The sequence below is a fragment of the Pangasianodon hypophthalmus genome, chromosome 21 (assembly GCF_027358585.1).
Source record: "Pangasianodon hypophthalmus isolate fPanHyp1 chromosome 21, fPanHyp1.pri, whole genome shotgun sequence".
Classification (NCBI taxonomy): Eukaryota; Metazoa; Chordata; class Actinopteri; order Siluriformes; family Pangasiidae; genus Pangasianodon; species Pangasianodon hypophthalmus.
The window spans coordinates 18814687-18835888 of record NC_069730.1 but is presented as its reverse complement, the minus strand read 5'-3'; the positions used below and the strand labels follow the sequence as shown (position 1 = coordinate 18835888).

The 21202-nt window shown below is 38.2% G+C and overlaps 1 protein-coding gene across 1 annotated transcript; it reads left to right on the top strand.

Annotated features, from left to right (window-relative positions):
- The first annotated feature begins 58 nt into the window (after positions 1-58).
- LOC113546387 (collagen alpha-5(IV) chain) lies at positions 59-20459 on the top strand. Its single transcript, XM_026946212.3, has 52 exons — positions 59-270; positions 1759-1815; positions 4314-4403; positions 4585-4629; positions 4779-4823; positions 4937-4999; positions 5346-5399; positions 5486-5512; positions 6440-6490; positions 6606-6668; positions 7364-7399; positions 7517-7561; positions 7751-7828; positions 7999-8043; positions 8192-8254; positions 8798-8833; positions 9072-9128; positions 9275-9325; positions 9504-9579; positions 10115-10150; positions 10496-10669; positions 10820-10894; positions 11666-11746; positions 11861-11931; positions 12229-12417; positions 12619-12790; positions 12871-12957; positions 13033-13137; positions 13242-13336; positions 13417-13567; positions 13656-13766; positions 13896-14060; positions 14147-14236; positions 14332-14460; positions 14864-14962; positions 15070-15162; positions 15258-15397; positions 15483-15609; positions 15713-15793; positions 16061-16159; positions 16333-16380; positions 16508-16690; positions 16785-16909; positions 17086-17158; positions 17561-17635; positions 17752-17877; positions 18001-18096; positions 18190-18399; positions 19005-19182; positions 19261-19375; positions 19646-19818; positions 19906-20459. The coding sequence occupies exons 1-52, from the start codon at positions 202-204 to the stop codon at positions 19985-19987; spliced, it is 4905 nt and encodes a 1634-aa protein (XP_026802013.3). The 5' UTR covers positions 59-201; the 3' UTR covers positions 19988-20459.
- Positions 20460-21202: the final 743 nt, after the last annotated feature.

Sequence of the window (21202 nt, the reverse complement as noted above, 5' to 3'; positions counted from 1 at the left end):
TAATGTGGACTTGTTTTTTAAGAGTGGGTTGTCCCAAAGCACTTTTATTATCTGCAGCAGCCTCAAATCCATGCTGCCAGTATCTCCAGGGAAATGCTAAATGGAGACCTAAATCTGTAAAGAGAAACTAATGTCATGTAAGAAAAAAGCAAGAAAAATACTGTGCATCAGAGACAGATGCACTGTGGCAGGACGTGAAGGATGAGAGCAACATGGACACTGTCTCTCCTCCTCAGCTGGCTTGTGTTCTGGCACGGAAGGGCAAAAGGAGTAAGAATTTTGAAGTTATTTATTGTTTAGGCTCATCATATATCGTTAACTGTAAATTAAATGATCTGTGGTTGCTTTATTGCTTTATCATGTGAAAAATTTGCAATTGGCAGAGTATTATGGGATTTTCAGGAATGAAAATTAACTACACATTGGCTTTTATGTACGTAAAATCACTATTACAATAGCTGTAATTTTAGAATGAGTGTATAAATTTGTAAGTTGATGCTAAATTGTGTCATAATTGTATTTGGCACAATACCGCATTATGAATAAATGTATAAATTTCTCAGTTCGTATGAAACTGTCAAAGATAATTTTCATGCACTATATTTTAAATATAACTGATTATCGTAACATGTCTCTCATACTCTCATTTATCTTATAGATATCTTTTATTAACCAGCATACTCTGCTTCCGTTCATGCATTTCCATTGGGGGAGCCAAAACTTTTGAAATCGATTGCTAGAGGAAAATCTAATTGAACGATTGGACACAGGAAGCACAGAAACTCCACATAAATAGCAACCAGGGGGTAACATTTTAAAATTCCAGCATCTGTAAATAAGGACATGATCTCTTGCAGTTTCTTGAGGTCTCCTGAGGTTAAGTTAAACTACACATAATGTTACAGCAGAGGAGTTTATTATACTGTATCAGTGCTTTTCTGTAAAGCCAAGAAAGAGACAAGTGTTTGTGCACAGTCGTGAATATTTTTTAGACATTGCTCAGCATGTGTACAGTGGGGTTGCTGCAGTCCTGGTGGCCTTTTCTCTGTGTTTGTACACACATGTAAACACTTAAAGAGAGTCGAATAAGGCAAATAGCAGATAGTGTTCTTTCTGGCTGTGCCGGTTTGTGTAGAATTTTAGTCTTTTACAAGTGTACTTATTCAATAGGACCGTATTATATGGCTTCAGTATTTTATAATGGATGTTTGTCTATAAACATTGAACACAGATTCGTCAAAGTCTATATCCTATGGAGATGCAATTTCAGCAACAGACGATGTTTAAATTGAGATTTTCTCAATTCTGTGCAAATTAGGTTTAATAAATAATGTGACAAATCCAAATGACTGGATCCCTCAGAACAAATACGGCAGTAGCCATGGCGAAAAGTAACTAAAACATGCTAAGGAACAGAAAAAAAAATTTTTATTACTTCAAGCTGACTTCAAGTGGATTTCCTTGATTTGCAAATCTGTCGTTAGAAGATCTTCATCGTATAATCTGACATGGAGAACACCACAGTCTGCTATAGGTTAGGGCGAGATTTTATTGGGATCATCTCATACAATAATCTTAAAAACACACAGTCTAAAACAGAGAAGTAAGTAAGTAGCCGTTAAATGTGTCTTAAGACATGTTATGATATTTTTGAAAGTGGGAAAACTATGTAAATTAAATATCGGATGGTGTTAATGAGGTGAACAATTACTTGTTACACATATCACATGTTTTGACTTTAAAATTTTTGTGTTTCAGAAATGTGCATGTAACGGGAAATCCACCTGTCCATGCAGAGGAGTGAAGGGTGAAAAGGTATCTATCGATCTATCTATTTTCTGTAGCCCAAGGATAACACTGTGAAGAAAAAAGGGTCAAAAGACAAATAGGAAAAAAATATCTTTTAATCTATTCATCTTAATGTCTATAAAAATGTGCCAAATACTTTTTTTTAGTTATTTCATAAAATTCATATAATTAAAAAAAAAAACTAATTAACACCACACAGTTCAAGCAGCAAGTCATATTACTCTATACTGTGTACAGTTATGAATCTTAAAAGTACTTCAGAAGTCTTTATCATATAGATAATGTAAAATCACAGTATTTATAATTGCAGGGGATGTAAATTCAGTAAGGTGTGATCTAAAACCTCTGTCTGATTTTGCGTGATGCTTCAAAGAAGCACAGACTGTTAAAGATGTGTGATATTTCACTCTTCCTGGTGTAAACCGTTGCTCAAATTTGGCCTTGAATGTGTCGTTTTGACTTTGTACAGTCTGGGAACATGGAGGCTTGAAATCTACAAACATGTCTGTTTTGGCTGCACAGCATTGTTAAGTAAACCATTGCAAAGAATAAAATATTCAACCTCAGATACCCTGTTGGCTGAGAGGTTACTGTGACAGAGGAGAGAAACATCTTGTTTTTGTAGACATTTGTGTTTTCTGGAGTTTTCTTATTTATTTATTTATTTATTCAGTAGCCATTTGTATTTTCTGTACTCTGGAATGTTTTCTGGCACAATGGAACAGTAAAACTGTAAAAAATTGTCACAAAGTACTGCATTTTTCTTTATTTTTGCCACTAAAATACAGCTATGCTGCTATAAGACATATTTAAGCTCTTCTTTCAGTACAAAAATCCACATATGGTCTAAAAATAAGCAGAAAAGGGCAACGTCATTAAGCAAAAGTCACAAAAACAGGTAGTTTCTGGTGGTGTATTAAAGCTGTTCAAAGTTCACAGTTTGTTCATGTTAACTAATGTATTACATAATGTCACTTAACGGAATGTTAATGTTGAAATGTTACTGATTTATGGATGAGAGTAAAATGGAAACCACTTCTGCCCTTTTTTGGTCCATCAAGGAATTTAAAAATGGTCTTCAAAACAGTTTTGGGTGGAGACATGTTTTGAATATATACCTTTTAACTGATCCTGAATTTGGAGTAGATTCATGGACTTTTATGGATTTTTACAGTATAAATGAGCTCAGTCTGTGTGCATGTTATAGTGCTATAGTGCTTGTAGTGCACTGAAATATATGTAATATAGAGGCGCCATGCTGTGGTTCTTCATGTCCTGAGACCAACACAGGTGATTTTCCTGCTCGTACCACAAATGAGTCACCCTGGCATGTTTTTAATCCTTACCTGGAACCTTAACCTTCTTCCCTTGCTACAATGAAATGTCCCCCCTTCTGGAGTTGATTATTTCAAATGGGAATGGTATGAAATGGTGACATCTAGTGGTCATTTGGCTCTAAATTACAGTACTGATAAATATTTAATGTGTCCAGGAAAATGGTCTCAACAATTTGGAAATTTCATGCCAAACAAAAATTACAGACAGGTGACAGTTTAAAGGAAAAAACAACATAAAGTGTATTAGTAAAGTGTTGGGCCAAACTGAGCTACCAGAACAGCTTCAGTTTTCCTTTTCATAGACTCTACTGGTGCAAAGAACACCATTTTTCCAAAAGATCTTCCCTCAGTTGGTGTTTTAATAAAACATGCTGTCACTATGGCGTATGATTTACGTCATTTCATCTTCAGCAAACTATTCAGTGAGCCCTAAGCGCTCTGTGGATGGGAGCAGAGTCATCCTGAAAGAGAGCATGCCCCACATCAGGATAGAAAAGTTTTATCACAGGATAAAGGTGATCAGTCAGAAGAACATTGTATTGGTTTGCAGTGACCAAGAGTACAAATGGAGCCAAACCATAGCAGAAAAATAAATAAATGCCCCATGGCATAATAGAGCCACATTTTATTTGTCACCTGTATGTTAGGCAGGAGGGAAGTGGGTACTGTAAGAAACTGAGCTAAATAGAAAAATAAACAAGCAGTAGGTAAGTATGTAGGTGAGTAAGTAAGTCAGTTAATTTTATTTATCTATCATTTAGGTACATTTATCCTTCAGTATTGAACCAAAGCTGAGGAAAAAGATTAATTCAACTATTTAGCTTCTGTACATTGAGGTTTTTATATGCTAGCACTAACTGAAGATACGTTTAGAGGTTTGACTTAAGAAAGTAAAGAAAGGTTACACACAGAAAAGGCTGATGAGCAAACCTGAAGTGTCTCATCCGTAGGCTTGGCCGGATTAGTAAAGTACAAGGTATCATGTCCAAAAATGAGAACATTTATGATCACATTTCAAGAAATATTGAAGCTCTCCTGTAGATGAAAATGAATCTGGATTTCCGACTATACAAAAGTACACAACAGTTTCATCAGCTGCAGTTCTCTATACAGCACATTTTAGAAACATATTGTCATTCTCTTTTCTCAGTATGTAATTTCCCACAGGGTGTAAAAGGATATCCGGGCCAACCTGGGCCTCCTGGTTTACCCGGTTATGTAGGAGCCGAGGGTCATCGAGGGCCGCAGGGTGAGAAGGTAACATTACAGCAAAGGATCTGTGTGGTCTTCTTTTCTGGGTATTTTATACCACGACCTATACCTTAACTTTACAGGTGAAAAAGCTCTAGCTACCTTTACCTTGGTAAAGCTACCTTGAAATGTGAGAAATAATGTTGTTCTATGTTGATGATCAGAATGATATTATTTTCTTTTTAAGGGAAACACTGGTCCTATCGGTCTCCAAGGATCGAAAGGAGACAGGGTGAAAGGAGACTTTTATATTTTTATTATTATTATATTATTTTATATTATATTATATCTGTTTATCTGTTTGTGTGGGATTGAAAGTTAAAATATGATTTGTTTAAGTCAGCGCAGTGTGTGTGTGTGTGTGTGTGTGTGTATTTACAGGGAGCTGTTGGAAGCCCGGGTTTCCTTGGAGCTCCAGGTTTGCCGGTAATTTTACTCCAGTCCAACTTTCCTGACATATTCCATGACATGCAACCTGTGTGTATATTTCTTTCTTTCTTTCTTTCTTTTTTTTTTTTTTTTTTTTTACATTTTTTTAGGGTACACCAGGAAAGCAAGGTCCCATTGGTCCACCTGGTGCTCCTGGCTGTGATGGTACAAAGGTATTAAAGCAGTTTTAGTTCGTTAGATTTAACAATGCATTAAATAGGATACATGAAATACATTTCAAGATGTACACTGCAACAATAATATAAAAACTAAATAATATAGATTGAATATAATACATACAATACATTTAAAGATGTATACTGCAGACATTTTAGTAATTTCAGCCTTGAAATGTTCTTGTTTCATTGGTAGATAATTTTATTTCAAACATTTATTTCTAGAAAGAAGCACATTTATTTGACAATTAGAAATAGGCTCAATAATCTTATATTTGTTTTACTGTAATCTCATAATTGAAAATACTGGATACATTTGTCTATATCCATGGTGTTTTCACAGGGAGAAGAAGGCTCCCCTGGTCCACGCGGTGTGCCAGGCTCACAAGGACACGAAGTAAGAACACAGTTTGATTATTAAATAATCTTAACCTGTGGTTTGTAAATGTTAGAGTCAGAAAATGACTTCTCTGTTTTTTTCAGGGGCCACCTGGCTGGCCGGGGCCAAAGGTAGGTTTTTGTTTTTACAAGATTTTTATCAGGGTCGGCTGGTATCACTGTACTAGCAAGGCTAAGCCTCCTCTTCTATCAAAGATAAAAACACACCAATATAAGAAGTGAGGCTGGGGCTGATTTCCTTCAAGCCCAGATTTGTTGATTCATGCAGCCTATCAGTGACAGTAACTAAAATAGACAGACTAAGCACACATTATCCAATGAAAGTATAAATGAAAGTACAAAGAACCAGATGATAGAACCTTCGGTTCGGAGGCATTCAGATGAAACATCTCTTGAAGCCAGGAGAGCATCACAGACTTGAAACACTTGAAAAAATTTAAATCATATATACAGATGCCAGTGTCAGTGAACTAAATGTAATAATTTACACAATTTTCCATTTCATTAGTAAGCTAAGACACGTTGTGTGTTCAAAGTTTTCTGGTTAAGGTTTAAACTGGCTCTACGAAGATAAAATTTCTAACAAGTAATAGAATTTTTTTTCCTCACCCAAAATCTTCAGTGTAAATATCTGCCTCAAATAACATTCATTTGGACTGTAGTCTATAAATGTGCAAAAGAAAAAAGAACAAAACTTCACCACGTAACTGAACACCGAAGCGTCATGGAGCTGACCATCTTGGATAGTCGGAATGACCTCCGATTCCTAAGTAGGGAAAGCAGGTTTTTATCAAAACGTTGGTTATATTGAGTTAAATTTGTGAGTACAGACTCTCAGTGCTATTTTACAAAATCATCTGATTAATAATTTAATTAAAGAGTGATGAACATTTGGGCATGTGCAGCTACATTAGCTTTGCCCATTTTGTCCATTGCAAAAGTAAACTACAAACAGCAAAAGTGTATTTGGGCTAAGTGGGAACCAACATTTCTTTAACTCTTGCTGCTTTCCCACTTCCTCTGTGTGTTTTGTGACAGGGGGACTCTGTATCACCAGGGCTGATTACAGGAGAAAGGCTTGGACCTCCGGTATATCATTCACGTCACTTTCCCAAGACTTTTATTAGAAATCAAGTACAAAAACTTGTTTCCTGAGAGGTGAGCAGTGTTCCTGCTTGCACTTCCAGTGTTTTCCTTCTTACAGGGACCACCTGGACTGCCAGGTCTGGAGGGATTTCCAGGGCCAATGGGTTTAAGAGGCACTGACGTGAGTTTGAAATATTAATATTAGGCTTTTTTCCTTATTTTAAGCAGTTCAGCTTCCCTAAGACTAAACACAAATAAGTCAGAAAAGCCAATTCATGAGTCTCAGTCTTGGGAGCTTATTTCCTTATGCCATTTTCTTAAAGTTCATTGACACATTTGGGGAAAAAATTAAAAATAATAATAAAAAAATAAAATTAGCCATCTTGTCCACTGATATATGCTCGAGGGTTATTATGTTTAATCCTGTTTTGTTTTTTTTTCTCTGCCTGCTAGGATGTTCTTGTAGCAATGTTATAATGAAATATATGGAATATATTGACATATTCCATTTTTAAATCAGCATGAAAAGTATTTTTCTACATATGATGCTCAGTGTTAATTTCAAATTCAAATTCAAATTTTATTGGACACATACAACCATACACAGTACGACGTGCAGTGAAATAAAAAAAGAAAGAAAAAAAGACTGTCCAGTGACATAAAAAACATAAAACAGAATTTATTTGCATAGAAGTAGAAAAAGAAAAATATAAAAATATAAAGGATATAAAAGATAGATGGCAGAAAAATTATGGACTATGTGGAATAAAGTGCATATATGTGCGGTAATATTAAACCTGCTGATTTTTTAAAAATGTTTTATTCATATTTGTGTAGAAATGTGGATACACCTTGTTGATGTGTCTCTTTTTATAGGGACCTTCCGGGCCTTCTGGACCTCCAGGAGTAAAGGTATTTACTATTTAGTTTCTTAGACTAATTTTGAAAAGGTGTCACTATGCCATATGGCCTGTGTGTGTGTTTGTGTGTGTGTGTGTGTGTGTGTGTGTGTGTGTGTGTGTCTTTTAGGGTACCCATGGACGATCTGGTTTTCCAGGGCTTCCAGGTCCGAAGGTATACATTACACATTACTTATCTATTTAATATTAAAACTTTTCATATTAATATTTTTCTTCACAGACAATAACTACACAATTTACCATTATGTTTTTAGTATAATACGATTTGTTACCATATGGACCATTCAGATTGCTGTCGATGTACAATGCAATGATATATCACGGTATACTATAATATGTTCAGGGAAATCAGGGTCCTCCTGGAACGCCTGGTTCACAAGGAAGAGGAATATTCTTTGTGAATAGTGGAAGTGGGATAAAGGTAATGTGTATTTAGATTCAGTTCTGCACCAATTTTTTAAAAATTCAGTTTTTCTGTAAAACTGTAAAAACTCCTTGAGCTTTGAAAAGGTGTTATTGTTTTTTTTATTTATAGCATATCTACCTCAGAAGATGACAAAACTGATCATTTGCTCAAATGTCTCTCCTCAGGGTGAACCTGGAGACGTGGGAGAAAGAGGCTGTGACGGTAGACCTGTGAGTATTTCTACATAAATTTTTCAAACAGAAAATTATGGCTAATTGTTTTTTTCGTGATCAGTTTCCCTGTTGAAATAGGCGTTCATGGGATCCTGGACTTTTCTTTACAGACTATAGAGCTTGTACTCATTTTTCCTCCTTATAGGGACGCCCAGGCGCTTCCTTTCAGAAAGGTGAAAAGGGAGACAAAGGTGACGAAGGGCAGGAGGTAGATTTTAAGGCTGTTTTTTTTTCCCAGACATCACTTTCAATACATCATTCCAAGATTGTTACATGACAGATAGCATTTGCAATGTTCACAGCTGTGGGTTAGATGCAATTAAATTAAATTTAATTATTATGTAGTCCTTACTATAAATGGACAAAAACTATAACATGTTATTTGTTAATAAATAAAAATGGAATCGTAATCGTTGATGAATTAGTGTGGTGTAAGAGAAATAAAATACTGGAATAGAAAAATAATCATCCTAACAGTAACTTCGTTTCCTCACACCACCCTGTTGTTGATTTCCCATAACAAGATGACACCAAGTGGTTTATTCCTTTCAGGGCTACTTTAAAGTAACTTAATGTAGCTCTAGTGCTAGATAAGTTAACTCATTTAGCTGTAGTATCATTCCTGCTACACTATAATTTTACTTATTTCTTTACACATCTGGATGCTTTATTCAGCTAATAATATTACATATTTATAATGTCGTAAAGGTGGTGAATTCACTAAAGTATTGATATCTTGTTTTACATTTAGGGAGAGCCAGGAGCACCTGGATTAAGAGGATTGACAGTAATTTATATATATACATATATATATATATATATATATATATACATTTTTCAATATTTTATGTAAACACTGTGTATTTCTGTTATGCCTCCATTTTTACACTGGCCGATAAAGCCTGTCTTCATATACTGTAGCTATCCTTAAATATGCTTACATTTATTTAGAAGTACATAAATAGCTGTCCTAAAGTATCTTTGTTAGTGTTTGAGCATGGACATGTGTATTTAATCATTTTAAGGGTAAAAAGGGAGCTCGTGGTCCTCCAGGATACTTACCTGGCCCACCAGGACTCAAGGTGAGTGTATGTTTTTGTAAAATTCACTCCGACCTGCTTTCTGTAATTTTAACTAATATGCCAGTCAAGTTTCCTTAAGAAATGTGTATTAAATCTCAGAAAATGCTACAGCTCTGGTGTGAATGTTGTCTTTTCATCTTTACCAGGGAGAGAAAGGTGATCATGGTCCAACAGGTCCCCCCGGAGACATACAAGAAGTAAATTTATTATTTTATTATCAAAATATGGCATAATAAATTAATATGCAGATGTTAATATTTATCATTTTTGTTACAATTCGGATCATTGAGCATATGTATGTTGAATCTCAAATCTCTGAGAATAAAATTCTACAAAAAGGTAACTTCTCCAAGTTTCTTTCCTGTGTATCTGCAGGTTGCTAGATGTCCACTGAAGGGATATGAGGGAGATGCCGGTTGTGAAGGACAGCCCGGGCCACCTGGTATGAAAGGTTAGTACATTTAATGGATTATCCTCTGAATATATGCTAGAATTATATTTACAAATATTTAGTTTTAGGCTTCAAATCTTTGCATCCGAAATTCTATTGCTACTTTTCACTGTTACAATGCTGAAGCTGATTCTTCTCCTAAGTGTTTTATTACCCTTATACCACAGCAATTTGCCAACACTTGTTATTTTTATTTAGTAATAAACAATACATACTTTTTATCTGTTTATAGTTGCATTCAATGTAACTACAAATCTGTTACTCAATGTGGAACTTCCATGAAACAAGTTAGTTCCTGTTATCACTCACATTATAGCAGCAATGAACAGTTTTAACGAGAAAGCACAAATGCCTCTGTCCTGAAAGCTCTCCCATGGCAAAAAATGTTAAATTACCGCTGTATATCTTTTGTATGTTACAACATACTGACACTGAAGACTCATTAGAAAAATGATAAACTCTGTGGTATAAAGTGACATATGACAGAAAATGAAAGATATACATTTTTATTGTTCATATCTTTTATGATTTCTAGGTGTTTCAGGATTTCCAGGACAACCAGGACTTCCAGGTGACTATAAAAATGTGAAGGATATAATTAATTAAACATATTAAACAAAACTACAGAAGATGTAGATAAAATAATATAATAATATGCATTCAAAACCTTCATCTACTGTAGTACTTGCAAAAATGCAAACGAGAATGCTTTAACTGAAAAACTAAATTCTTTTGAAAGACAGACAGATAAAAAGATAATGTTCCTAGCTTCCATTTTTTCAAATATGCCAAATCTAAAAAAAAAAAAAGAAAGAAACTATAACATTTATTTTTAGATTCTTTTTAGAACTTAATAGAAAGATAATCTTCCCTGTGCTGTATGTACCTCGTGTAATTAGCTTGCATATGTTTGTAGGTTCACATGGTCTTGGACCTACAGGTCCACAGGGTCCGCCAGGCCAAATAGGACCCAAAGGGGATAAGGGTGAGGCAGCACCAGATCAGATAGGACCTCCAGGTAGAGATGGTCCTCCAGGAGTACAGGGGCCGCATGGAGACCCAGGACCTCCAGGCCCAGTGTTGCCTCCAGGTAACAAATATTTCTACATAACACTAATAAATAGAATATTTTACTTCAATATTAAATAGAATTAAATATTTTTTTGCATGTCTTTTTTAATCTCCAGTCATCTTTTCTTCTTTTCTATAACATTTATTAATATATTATCTCCATGTGTAGAATATCCTCCACGTATTAAAGAATTCAAGGGTCTTCCCGGTATTCCTGGTAATGATGGCCGTCCAGGACCAAAAGGTACACAAACTGTCATGATGAAATTGTATTATAGGTTGTACATAAAGTAACAGAAGAGTATTGACCTTAACATCATTTTATGAGGTAAAATTCTTAGAAAGTTTTCATACAGTCAGGTCCATAAGTATTTGGACAATGACACAATTTTCATAATTTTGCCTCTGTTCACTGAGGGCCTGGTGGCTTAGCAGTTGGGGGTTCGATTCCTGCCACTACCATGTGTGTGTGAGTGTGTGTGTGTGTGTGTGTGTGTGTGTGTGCGCGTACACAGAGTTTGCATGTTCTCCCCGTGCTTTGGGGGTTCTGGAACTGGAATATTGTGCTGGGTACTCCAGTTTCCTCCCCTAGTCCAAAGACATGCGCTGTAGGCTGATTGGCATTTCCAAATTATGTGTGTGCACGATTGTGCCCTGTGATGGGTTGGCATCCTGCCCTGGGTGTCTCCTACCGTGTTCCCTGGGATAGGCTCCAGGTTGGATAAACAGTACAGAGAATGGATGGATGGGCCTCTGTACACCATCACAATGGATTTGAAATGAAGCAATCAAGATGTGGTTGAAGGGTAGACTTTCCTAAATGGTTAATGCAATATTTTGTTAAACCCCTTTAATTAAAGCTGAAAACCTACACTTCAATTATATCTTGATTGCTTCATTTCAAATCCATTGTGGTGGTGTAGAGAGACAAAATTACAAAAATTATTTCACTGTCCAAATTCTAATGGACCTGACCGTATGTATGTAACTGGTGATTTCTTGTTTTTTATTACAGGTGATAAAGGGGAGCCCTGTTATGAATGTTGCTATGGACTATCAGGTCCTCAAGGCCCACCAGGCCAACGAGGCCTTCCAGGTATATAATATCATCCAGACCACAGTTATAAATGCTTACAATTAGCTAGATTATATTTATTGTGACATTAACTTAAAGCCACTTGAAAATTTGTATACTATTTTATACTTGTAGGTATAAATGTTCCACCTGGCCCAAAGGGAGATACGGGTTTTAAAGGCGTTGCCGGTTCACCAGGTTATGAGGTATAATAATGATGATGATATAATTATTTTTTAATTACATTACAATGCCATCAAGAACTCATTAATTACCCTCACTAACATGAAATACCAATAAACAATTTTGTATCTAGTGCGATGGTGCAGCTCAAACACACAGAGATTTAATTTAAATTAAACTAAATATCATACACATGAAAGCATCCTAACTTGAACCTTTATGCAGATATTTGGCACGAGGTATAGTTACATTAAAAAATAAACATGACGAAACTTTGTCCAAATGTGGTTGATTGTAATAAGCTTCTTAATTGGCTGAAGGGACCTCCAGGGCCACCTGGACTTCAGGGGGTACCAGGAGAGAAGGGAAGTGGAGGAAACTCTTATCACCTAGGAATGAAGGGAGATAAAGGGTTTCCAGGGTTGCCAGGCCTCCCTGGTCTAGATGGTCTCCAAGGTTCACCAGGACACCCTGGATCTAAGGGACCACCTGGGGCCAAGGGTGATTCAGTAAGTGGTACTGCTTCTCAAAGGGAATTATCTTTTGGAATTATTGGATATAGCACTCTTATGCCTAACTACAGAATGATGTTTTGCTTGGTCCATATAATTTGAAGGAAGTGTTCACTCCCCTAGAAACCTAAACTACAAAGCAGGCCTACAACTAAGCACTTCATCAGCAGACAAATATATTGATCATTTTGTGATTAGAATGTGACATTAGGCCCCATGGGAGATGCAGGACCTGCTGGGTTACCAGGGATTCAAGGAAACCCTGGACCAAGTGGGCCACCAGGTCCTTCAGGATTTGGAGTACCTGGATTTTCTGGACAGAAAGGCAACCATGGAGTTCAAGGCATCAGAGGCCCACCTGGACCTCCAGGCAAGCAAGAAAAACATGTGCTATGCTGTAAATACTCACCCTATTGGTGGTAATTTAAAACTTTGATACTTGTTTGGTAGGTGAGAAAGGAGAGTGTAGTAGAAGTGGCACAGGATATCCAGGTTCAAAAGGCCAGAAGGGGCTTCCAGGGCCAGATGGACCACCAGGTAAGTCCTAGGACAGCCATGGGCATTATTGCTGCAACTTATCCTGCTTTACTTACTGGGCCTATGTGTTCATAGGCAGTCCTGGACCCCCAGGTCATCCAGGCATTCCAGGCTTCCGTGGTCCAAAGGGAGACAGAGGCTCTTTAGTGCATACAAATGTTGGACCCCCAGGGATCAAAGGTGTCCATACAATCAATTTATGCATTCATATATTCAATTCAAAAAGCAGCCCTGACAATTACACCTTGAATTTGTTAAACCATGAGTATACAATGTGTATGTAGGTAATAAAGGCCAGCCAGGGCCACCAGGAGTTCCGGGAATTGGCTTAAATGGACTACCTGGACCAATGGGACCACCGGGAATACCAGGGTCAAAGGTACAACAGCACAAATAACACTTATGTACTGTGTAAATATTTTGGATATCAGGTTCACTACTATAATGAACTATCTGTAGGGTGAACCTGGATATGGCCCAGCAGGGCTAGAAGGATTGGCAGGAATTCCAGGTGCTCCAGGTGTTAAAGGTCTTCCAGGAGACCCAGGTGTTCCTGGTTTCCCTGGACCATTTGGAATCACAGGAATTCCAGGGGAGTCAGGCCCAAAAGGTACACACCTCACAAGAAAACAGGCTAACATAGTCTTAGTTATTCACACATTTCTTATAAATCATATGACTGTGTGTTTTCAATACAGGAAATAAAGGTGCAGTGGGTGTTCAGGGACTACCAGGTGAACCAGGTGACTGTCACCTAGCAACTGGTCCACCAGGAATTCCGGGAAGTAGAGGTCAAGTAGGCTCCAGAGGTTAGTCAGCACATGCTCATCACAAATATGGTCATGGAGTTATGTAAACATGAAATACTTAGGAAGGTATACCATGAAAATTTTGGTTGTTTAAAAATATCTGTCTTACAAATACAAATGCATTTTCAGGACCAAGTGGACAGAAGGGCATTAGGGGGAGTCCCGGTGTGCCAGGCTTCGGCACATCTGGTCCGGCTGGACCCCGGGGACCACCTGGGTCGTCGACGCAGGGAGCGCCAGGGCCTCCTGGAATACCAGGTCTCACAGGGGCAAGTGGACTTCCTGGTGTACAAGGTAAAACCTGTGTGAAAAAAAGACCCCTTCATATTTTGAAAAATGTGAAAATGTAATTTTTTGTTGATTCTCTGATGGGTAACCAGGACCCAAAGGTGAATGGGGGCCACCAGGACCATCAGGTGTTGAAGGACCAGATGGCACCTTTGGACCCACTGGATCACCTGGACCCAAAGGTCAGTCACGAAAACAAGCTGCAACACACACTATTGCCATTGATGTTTCAAAGTAAGATCTACAAATAAAGAGTTAAATTTGATTCTGCTGACAGGATCTCAGGGCTTGTCTGGAGAAAGAGGTCAGAAAGGGCTTCCTGGTGTTCATGGAGATCCTGGAGTACCTGGGCCTCAAGGTCTTTCCATGGTGGAGCATGGGGCTCTAGGAGACCCAGGTCCACCAGGTAAGTGTCATCCAACAATGATACACTTTTTATGAAAATGTCATATTTGAATTTTTTATGTTAGTCCACTGTTGTGAATAGCTTCCATATCTTATCATTTTATAATATTTCATAACTTTTACAGCAATCTTAGTTTGTAATTTAGTTTGGAGCCTACCCTGGCAGCGCTGGGTGCGAGGCAAAAATAAACCCATGATGGGATCCAAGTCCATTGAAGGGTACCCTGCACACATACATTCTCAGAATATTTCACACCGAGGGCCAATTTTGAGTCACCAATTCACCTACATACATTTTTCTGGAAGGTGGAAGGAAACAAGAGAACTTGGAAGAGCAACAAGACCCACTCCACGGCAATTCTACCCCACTCAATAAATGTCTATTTTGTATTACACCTTAACAGGCCCACCAGGTTTACCTGGTATAAGGGGAGATCCAGGACTCGCAGGAACTAGAGGAATTAATGGGAACAATGGGCTACCAGGAAGGCCAGGACCACCAGGTGCATGTTTAGGCATATTGTACAAACATTTGTGAGGGAATTATGTTCTTGTATTGAAATCCGTCTTGGTAGTTATGGGGTTATTATTTTGAGTGATTGTTTTCTAGGCCCTGTTGGTGATAGAGGTGTTGACAGCTATGTGCTTGGTGAACCAGGCAACGTTGGGCCTAGAGGTCATCCAGGATTTACAGGTTTTCCTGGTGAGTGCCACAATTTATGGAGCTGTGCAGTTTTTATCCTGTTTTCAGAGTTTCTGTTCTTGCATTTAATTGGTGGCATATACTTGTTTCATAAGGTTCTCGAGGTATGAAAGGAGAGCCAGGTGAACCTGGAACCACAGGGCATAGAGGGGAAGATGGTCCTATTGGACGAAAAGGACACAAGGGCGACCAGGGTATGGGCATCCAGGGGCAACCTGGGCCAAAAGGGCAAAAGGTAGAAAGTGTTCTCCCTACTTTGCGTTCCCTAATACTTCATAACATTAGCTGTGAGTACATACGTATGTGCTGTCATATGACAGGGAGAGCCTGGATTTGGATGTTATGCTGTATGTAAAGGAGAGAAGGGGAATGTTGGATTTCCTGGTCCACCAGGTAACCCCGGGTCAACAGGACCTCCAGGAGACATTGGAGCCCCTGGATTTCCAGGTGAACATTAATTTAGTGAGCACAGTTATTGCTAGTGCTCTTAGAATGATATTTGTTCATGTAGTTCTTTTTTCTTTCTTTTTTTTCTATGTGCCTGTTTCAGGTCCCCCAGGTTCACCTGGTCAACCAGGCTTACATGGTGCCCCTGGACCTCCTGGACCTACAGGTCCAAATGGAGATCGAGGTACATGTATATTTATACTGTAGAATATTCACTTCTTGCCATCAGTTTTGACATGCTTTTTATCTACTTAAAAAGATTTTTTTTTTTTGTAATTTTATACTTTTTTCCCTTAAGGTCCTGATGAACCATAAGCTTTACATAATGTTCTGTCAATGTATATCAAACAATTATTGGTAGAGCATAACTATTTTACCCTGGTGGTATGGATAGGTCAATTTTGTTTTGGTTAGAATGTGTAATAGACATGAACTTTATGTCTGGTTGCAGGGACTGCTGGTCTTTCTGGTCCTCCTGGACTTGTTGGCCAAAAAGGCAACCAGGGTCGGGATGGCTTTCCAGGACCACCAGGTCTAAGGGGCAATAACGGTAGAAGCCTACTTTCATTGCAGTTCATTCAGTGTGATTTAACCTTACAGCGACTAGATATGGTGTTTGCTTTCATTAATGTTATCACAGAAAATCTAAAATTCCACAAGTCCTAGATCATTTGGAATGTAGTGTATAGCATGTAAGCTGCAAGTGTGTTGCATGTTTTACAGATTGTACAAAGAGTATTCCGGGCACAAAGGGACAGAAAGGGCAAGCAGGCAAGTATTTAAATAAACACTGTACCTGCATTCTAACCATAACTTTTTGCATAATTCTAATGTATTTTTGTTCACCAGTTTGTAATAAAAGAATATCAGGTTTAAGTGTAATCGGCCACACTTTCAGGTCCAAAGGGAAACAGGGGACTTAAGGGTAAACCAGGTAATGGGCTTCCTGGTCCTGTGGGAAAAAAGGGACCCCCAGGGCCACCAGGACCTCGTGGTTCTCCTGGACATCCTGGAGCTCCAGGAGAATGTTTATCTGGGGGAAAAGGAGAACTTGGTCTTCCTGGAAGACCTGGAAGTCCTGGTGAGGAGTCATTCTTATGTTCTAGCATCTTTTTCACTATGGGTATAACCCAGTCACCCTCCTAATCTAAATTTGTCAAATGTCTGATTCACAGGGCCCCAAGGCCCCAGAGGCCCATCAGGACATTCCCTACTGAAAGGGGACAAGGGAGACAGGGGACTGCCGGGCAGGCCAGGTCTTGCTGGAGAGAGGGGAACCCAAGGGTACCCTGGTCTTCGGGTGAATTACTCCTCTAAACTCCTGTTGTTGTGTTTTTTTTTACATCCCTGTTCATTAAATTTTATATAGACTATAAGTATGAATGCTGCATGGCTTCTGAACGAGGGTCTGTTTTTTGGACTCTTCATCAATACCTTATAATAACATGTCTAATTTTGATTTATCATTGCTGGCAGGGACCTGCTGGTGCTCCTGGTGCTCATGGGACAAAAGGGGACCCAGGGCTTCCTGGGCTTCCTGGCTCTCCTGGTGAGATGACAGTAATTTGTAAAATGCAGTCAAGTGTATGAGACTACATGAATATGTTTAAATGGATGATTCATTTGGCTGCTAACTTATTAAGTTAAATCTACTATAAATAAGATTTTTTTTTGTTGCAAAAAAAGATTGAAAATTGAAACTGAAAACAACTCTAAAGCATAAAGCTTGTTTGAATCACCCTAGCAGGCCGGTGAAAATCAGGTTTGGCAAAAGTTTTTGGACTTATAAATCATACAATATAATTTACTCACTTTTAATTTTTTGCCTCTGATTGTAAACTTTGCACTTTGTGACAGTTCAATAATTTAGAAAATACAGAAATTAGGGTATGTTGTATGTAATAAAGGAAGAACTTGTTTGTTTCTAACCAGTTATGTATTTCGCATTCAGGTGAACCTGGAGATCAAAACTACAATCATGGACGGAAAGGTGAACCTGGATTTCCAGGAGCTCCTGGACCACCAGGTTTGTCCATTCTGGAGTCAGCTATCTTAGTAGTCACAAGGATCTTTGTAGTCTTTGCATTAGATTATGTGAAAATGCACAGTACCCATCCTTCATGTGTTTGTGGTCTATCTTAGGTTCAGATGGACCTAGTTCTTGTACACCAGTAATTACTGTGCCAGGGGATCCGGGGCCAGGGGGAAACCCTGGAGATCGTGGGCCTTCTGGATTTGCTGGGTCACCTGGAATACCAGGGCCAACAGGTACAGTGTTAAGTTTGCTTATTAGGATTGGTGGTGTCCATATTAATGAAACTGTTGAGTGGTTTGTGTTATGGAAACTCTTATGTTATGGAAACTCTTTTGTACAAATCTCTTTTTGCACAGGCTTACAAGGCCCCAGGGGACCTCCAGGCCAGGCTGTTCCAGGACACCCTGGCTTCCCTGGACAAAAAGGAGATAAAGGAGCACCTGGACAACCAGGTTGTTGCCAAATTGATAAATGTTGTGCATGTCAATGCATAAATGAATGAATGAATGCATGAATGAATGTAAATGCAAATGGTGTCTCTTTAGGGCCAGATGGCTATGTGGGGCAGCCAGGAAGGAAGGGTGCTCAAGGACCTCCAGGAAAGGCAGCCCGAGGAGCTCTTGATAGCTTCCTTCTGACCAGACACAGCCAGAGCATCCAAATTCCCAGCTGCCCACAAGGAACTACCTTCATTTATTCAGGATACTCACTGCTGTTCATCCATGGGAATGAGAGGGCACATGGACAAGACCTGGGTAACATACATGCTCACACAGGATTGGTGTGTTGATATAGGTGACGTAGCTATAGAACCCTACAACAGAGTGTTTCCCTATCAGAAAGGGTTCCAACCCTGTTACAAAGCTTATTTATAAAAAAAAAAACACAGAGAAGCATTGAAGAACCCTTTTTTCCAAGACTGTATCAAGTATCAAGACAATTTGAGTAAATCTGAAATGCCTGACAGATTCTATATATTAAGAAAAAAATTATTACCATTAATTTGTAGTTTGTAGTACGCAAGTAGCCAGTTACAGCCCCTATTGAAAGAGAGCTGCATAAGAAAAATCTAACAGTGTCTGAGGTCTGAACCACATATAAAAGTGAATTTTAATAATCTGATTGGGCCATCTAGAAATTCAACTTAAACATCCTCATAAACCCACTCTGAATTGAGAGAACTTTTATTGCATAAATATTGACGTGTCTGACTCTGAATATGGCTGTCAATGGAGGGAAGGCGTAAAGAAAGATTTTACAGTCGTGTAATGAAAAAGGTCATACAACTGTTCTTTTATTTTTATACTACCTGTATATTCCCTTTTTCGTGCTTTGAAAATATCTCGTCTTTTTTCCTCAGGCACATCAGGTAGCTGCCTGACGCGTTTCTCCACCATGCCTTTTCTCTTCTGCGATACGGAGCACACCTGCCGGTATGCCTCGCGTAATGACTACTCCTATTGGTTGTCCACGGACGAGCCCATGCCTACCAAAATGGAACCAATCATGGGGGATGTTCTGGCAAGATACATCAGCAGGTTAGGAACCAGTAACTTATGGATTAGACATATTACTGGAGACATAGATTCCATGTTGGATTTGCATCTTTTTACCAGATGTTCGGTGTGTGAGAGCACAGCCAATACCATCGCCATACACAGCCAGACCACACAGACTCCCGAGTGCCCCCAAGGCTGGTTTTCACTCTGGACTGGCTACTCCTTTGCCATGGTAGGACTGTTTTTGTTGTGCAATGTGCTTCTTTTATTTTGCATTAGCTACGAGATTAATGTAGCTAATAAGTAATGGAAGTCTTCTTTTTTTGGTAAATGCATACCTCAAATCAGTAATATCAGAAAGTGGAAGTACACATGAAACTGGAAATTATGTGGATGATAATAAACAATCAGCTACGGGAATTATTTGCACGCTTGGTAAAAATCTTCCCCTTGCTGAATAATTAATGACCATTCAATTCTCTTGCTCTTTTTTCTCTTGCAGCAAACCGGTGTGGGTGCTGAGGGCTCAGGACAGTCGCTTACATCTCCTGGTTCCTGCCTAAAGCATTTCAGACAAGTCCCCTTCATCGAGTGTCATGGCCGTGGCACATGTAACTATTACCCTGACTCCTACAGTTACTGGCTGGCTTCCCTTGATGTAGAACAGATGTTTAGGTGAGGTTGAAACCCTTGTTACTGTTTTATTTATTTTTTTTTTTTCATTTAAATCCAGTTTACAGCAGTGTCTGTGTTCTCTTACAGTAAGCCCAAGCCCAAAACAGTGAAAGGACTAGCCATGACAAGTGTCATCAGTCGCTGCCGTGTCTGTATGAAAATCAACTAAAAGCAACTTACTATAATATATTAAATGAGGTTTGTTTCATTGTAGTATACTAGCAGAGTACTTACATTTTATTGTAAATTCTGTGGATGGCTGTTTTCACACCTTGTGTGATGTGCCAGTTGGACCTCAGGCCAGTAAACCCTTCTTTTTCTGATTTTTCAACTCCTTAATTTCTGAATCCTGTATCACACAAAATTAATGGAGTGTTAAATGTACATATACAGTATGTCCTTAATATACTAATTAGTATGAAGTACTGAAGTAATAAAATAAGTGTTTTATTAATTCCTGAATCATTTTAATCTTTTTTCACCTCTCTCAGCTAAAAATGTGATCTTGTGATCTCGGTCTGGGTTTTTGCAGTCATATTTTTTCCAGTGTGAATATTTTCAAGCACTTTTTTTCATTGTATATATGATGCCTGTTTTCTGTAAAACAAATTGGAAGCAAAAAAATAAAATAAAGAAATACAGTTTGTTGAAGTGATGATTACATCATTTCTGCATTTAAGATCAAAACATAACTCATTATGTAAAGAATAAAACACTCGCTGTCATTCTATTATAAGGAAATAATCAATGATGGGGTGGTGTGATGAAGCTGAGTTACTGTTCCTGACCAGAAGTTTATTATTTTCCTATAACAACAAATCCCAAAGTGTTTTAATGCTCTTATAAAACAGCAATTTGTTAACAATTATGACAACTATAATAATATAAAGTTTTTATACATTTAAAGTTACATTTAATGTTGTGAGACATCTGTGAAACAAGTTAATTAATGTTATCACATACACTATAGCAGCTATTCTCTTTCTTCAAGATGGACAAAAAAATCCGATGGACTGTTACGAAGCACTGACACTGGAGACTCCTTCTATAACTGTCCAATAAAACTCTTCCTATAGAACATTTCACCATATGAACAGTTTTATTTTCATATCTTTCATATCTTTTATTTGATAAATAACATTTTAATCCATTTTAATTTTACATTATGTGTGTAAGTTGTTAGTTCAGAAACGATAAAGTAATGTAATTCTGACTCGATATTTCCATGCTCCTGATGGTCCATTCCTGTTTATTTCCAAAGGAAAGCATAAAATTCTCATGGAATTGACAGGTCACACAGTAACATTACCAGAGAGATGAGTAAATTAAATCGGGATGCTTTTGAATGGGAGGAACCTGCCACAGTCGACCACCTGTTTCCAGG

Coding starts and splice junctions, on each gene's coding strand:
- LOC113546387 (XM_026946212.3), top strand. CDS start 202: ATGAGAGCAACATGGACACTGTCTCTCCTCCTCAGCTGGCTTGTGTTC. Junction 13,767..13,895: donor AGGTCAAGTAGGCTCCAGAG/GTTAGTCAGCAC, acceptor ATGCATTTTCAG/GACCAAGTGGACAGAAGGGC. Junction 15,794..16,060: donor AGGTCCAAATGGAGATCGAG/GTACATGTATAT, acceptor GTCTGGTTGCAG/GGACTGCTGGTCTTTCTGGT.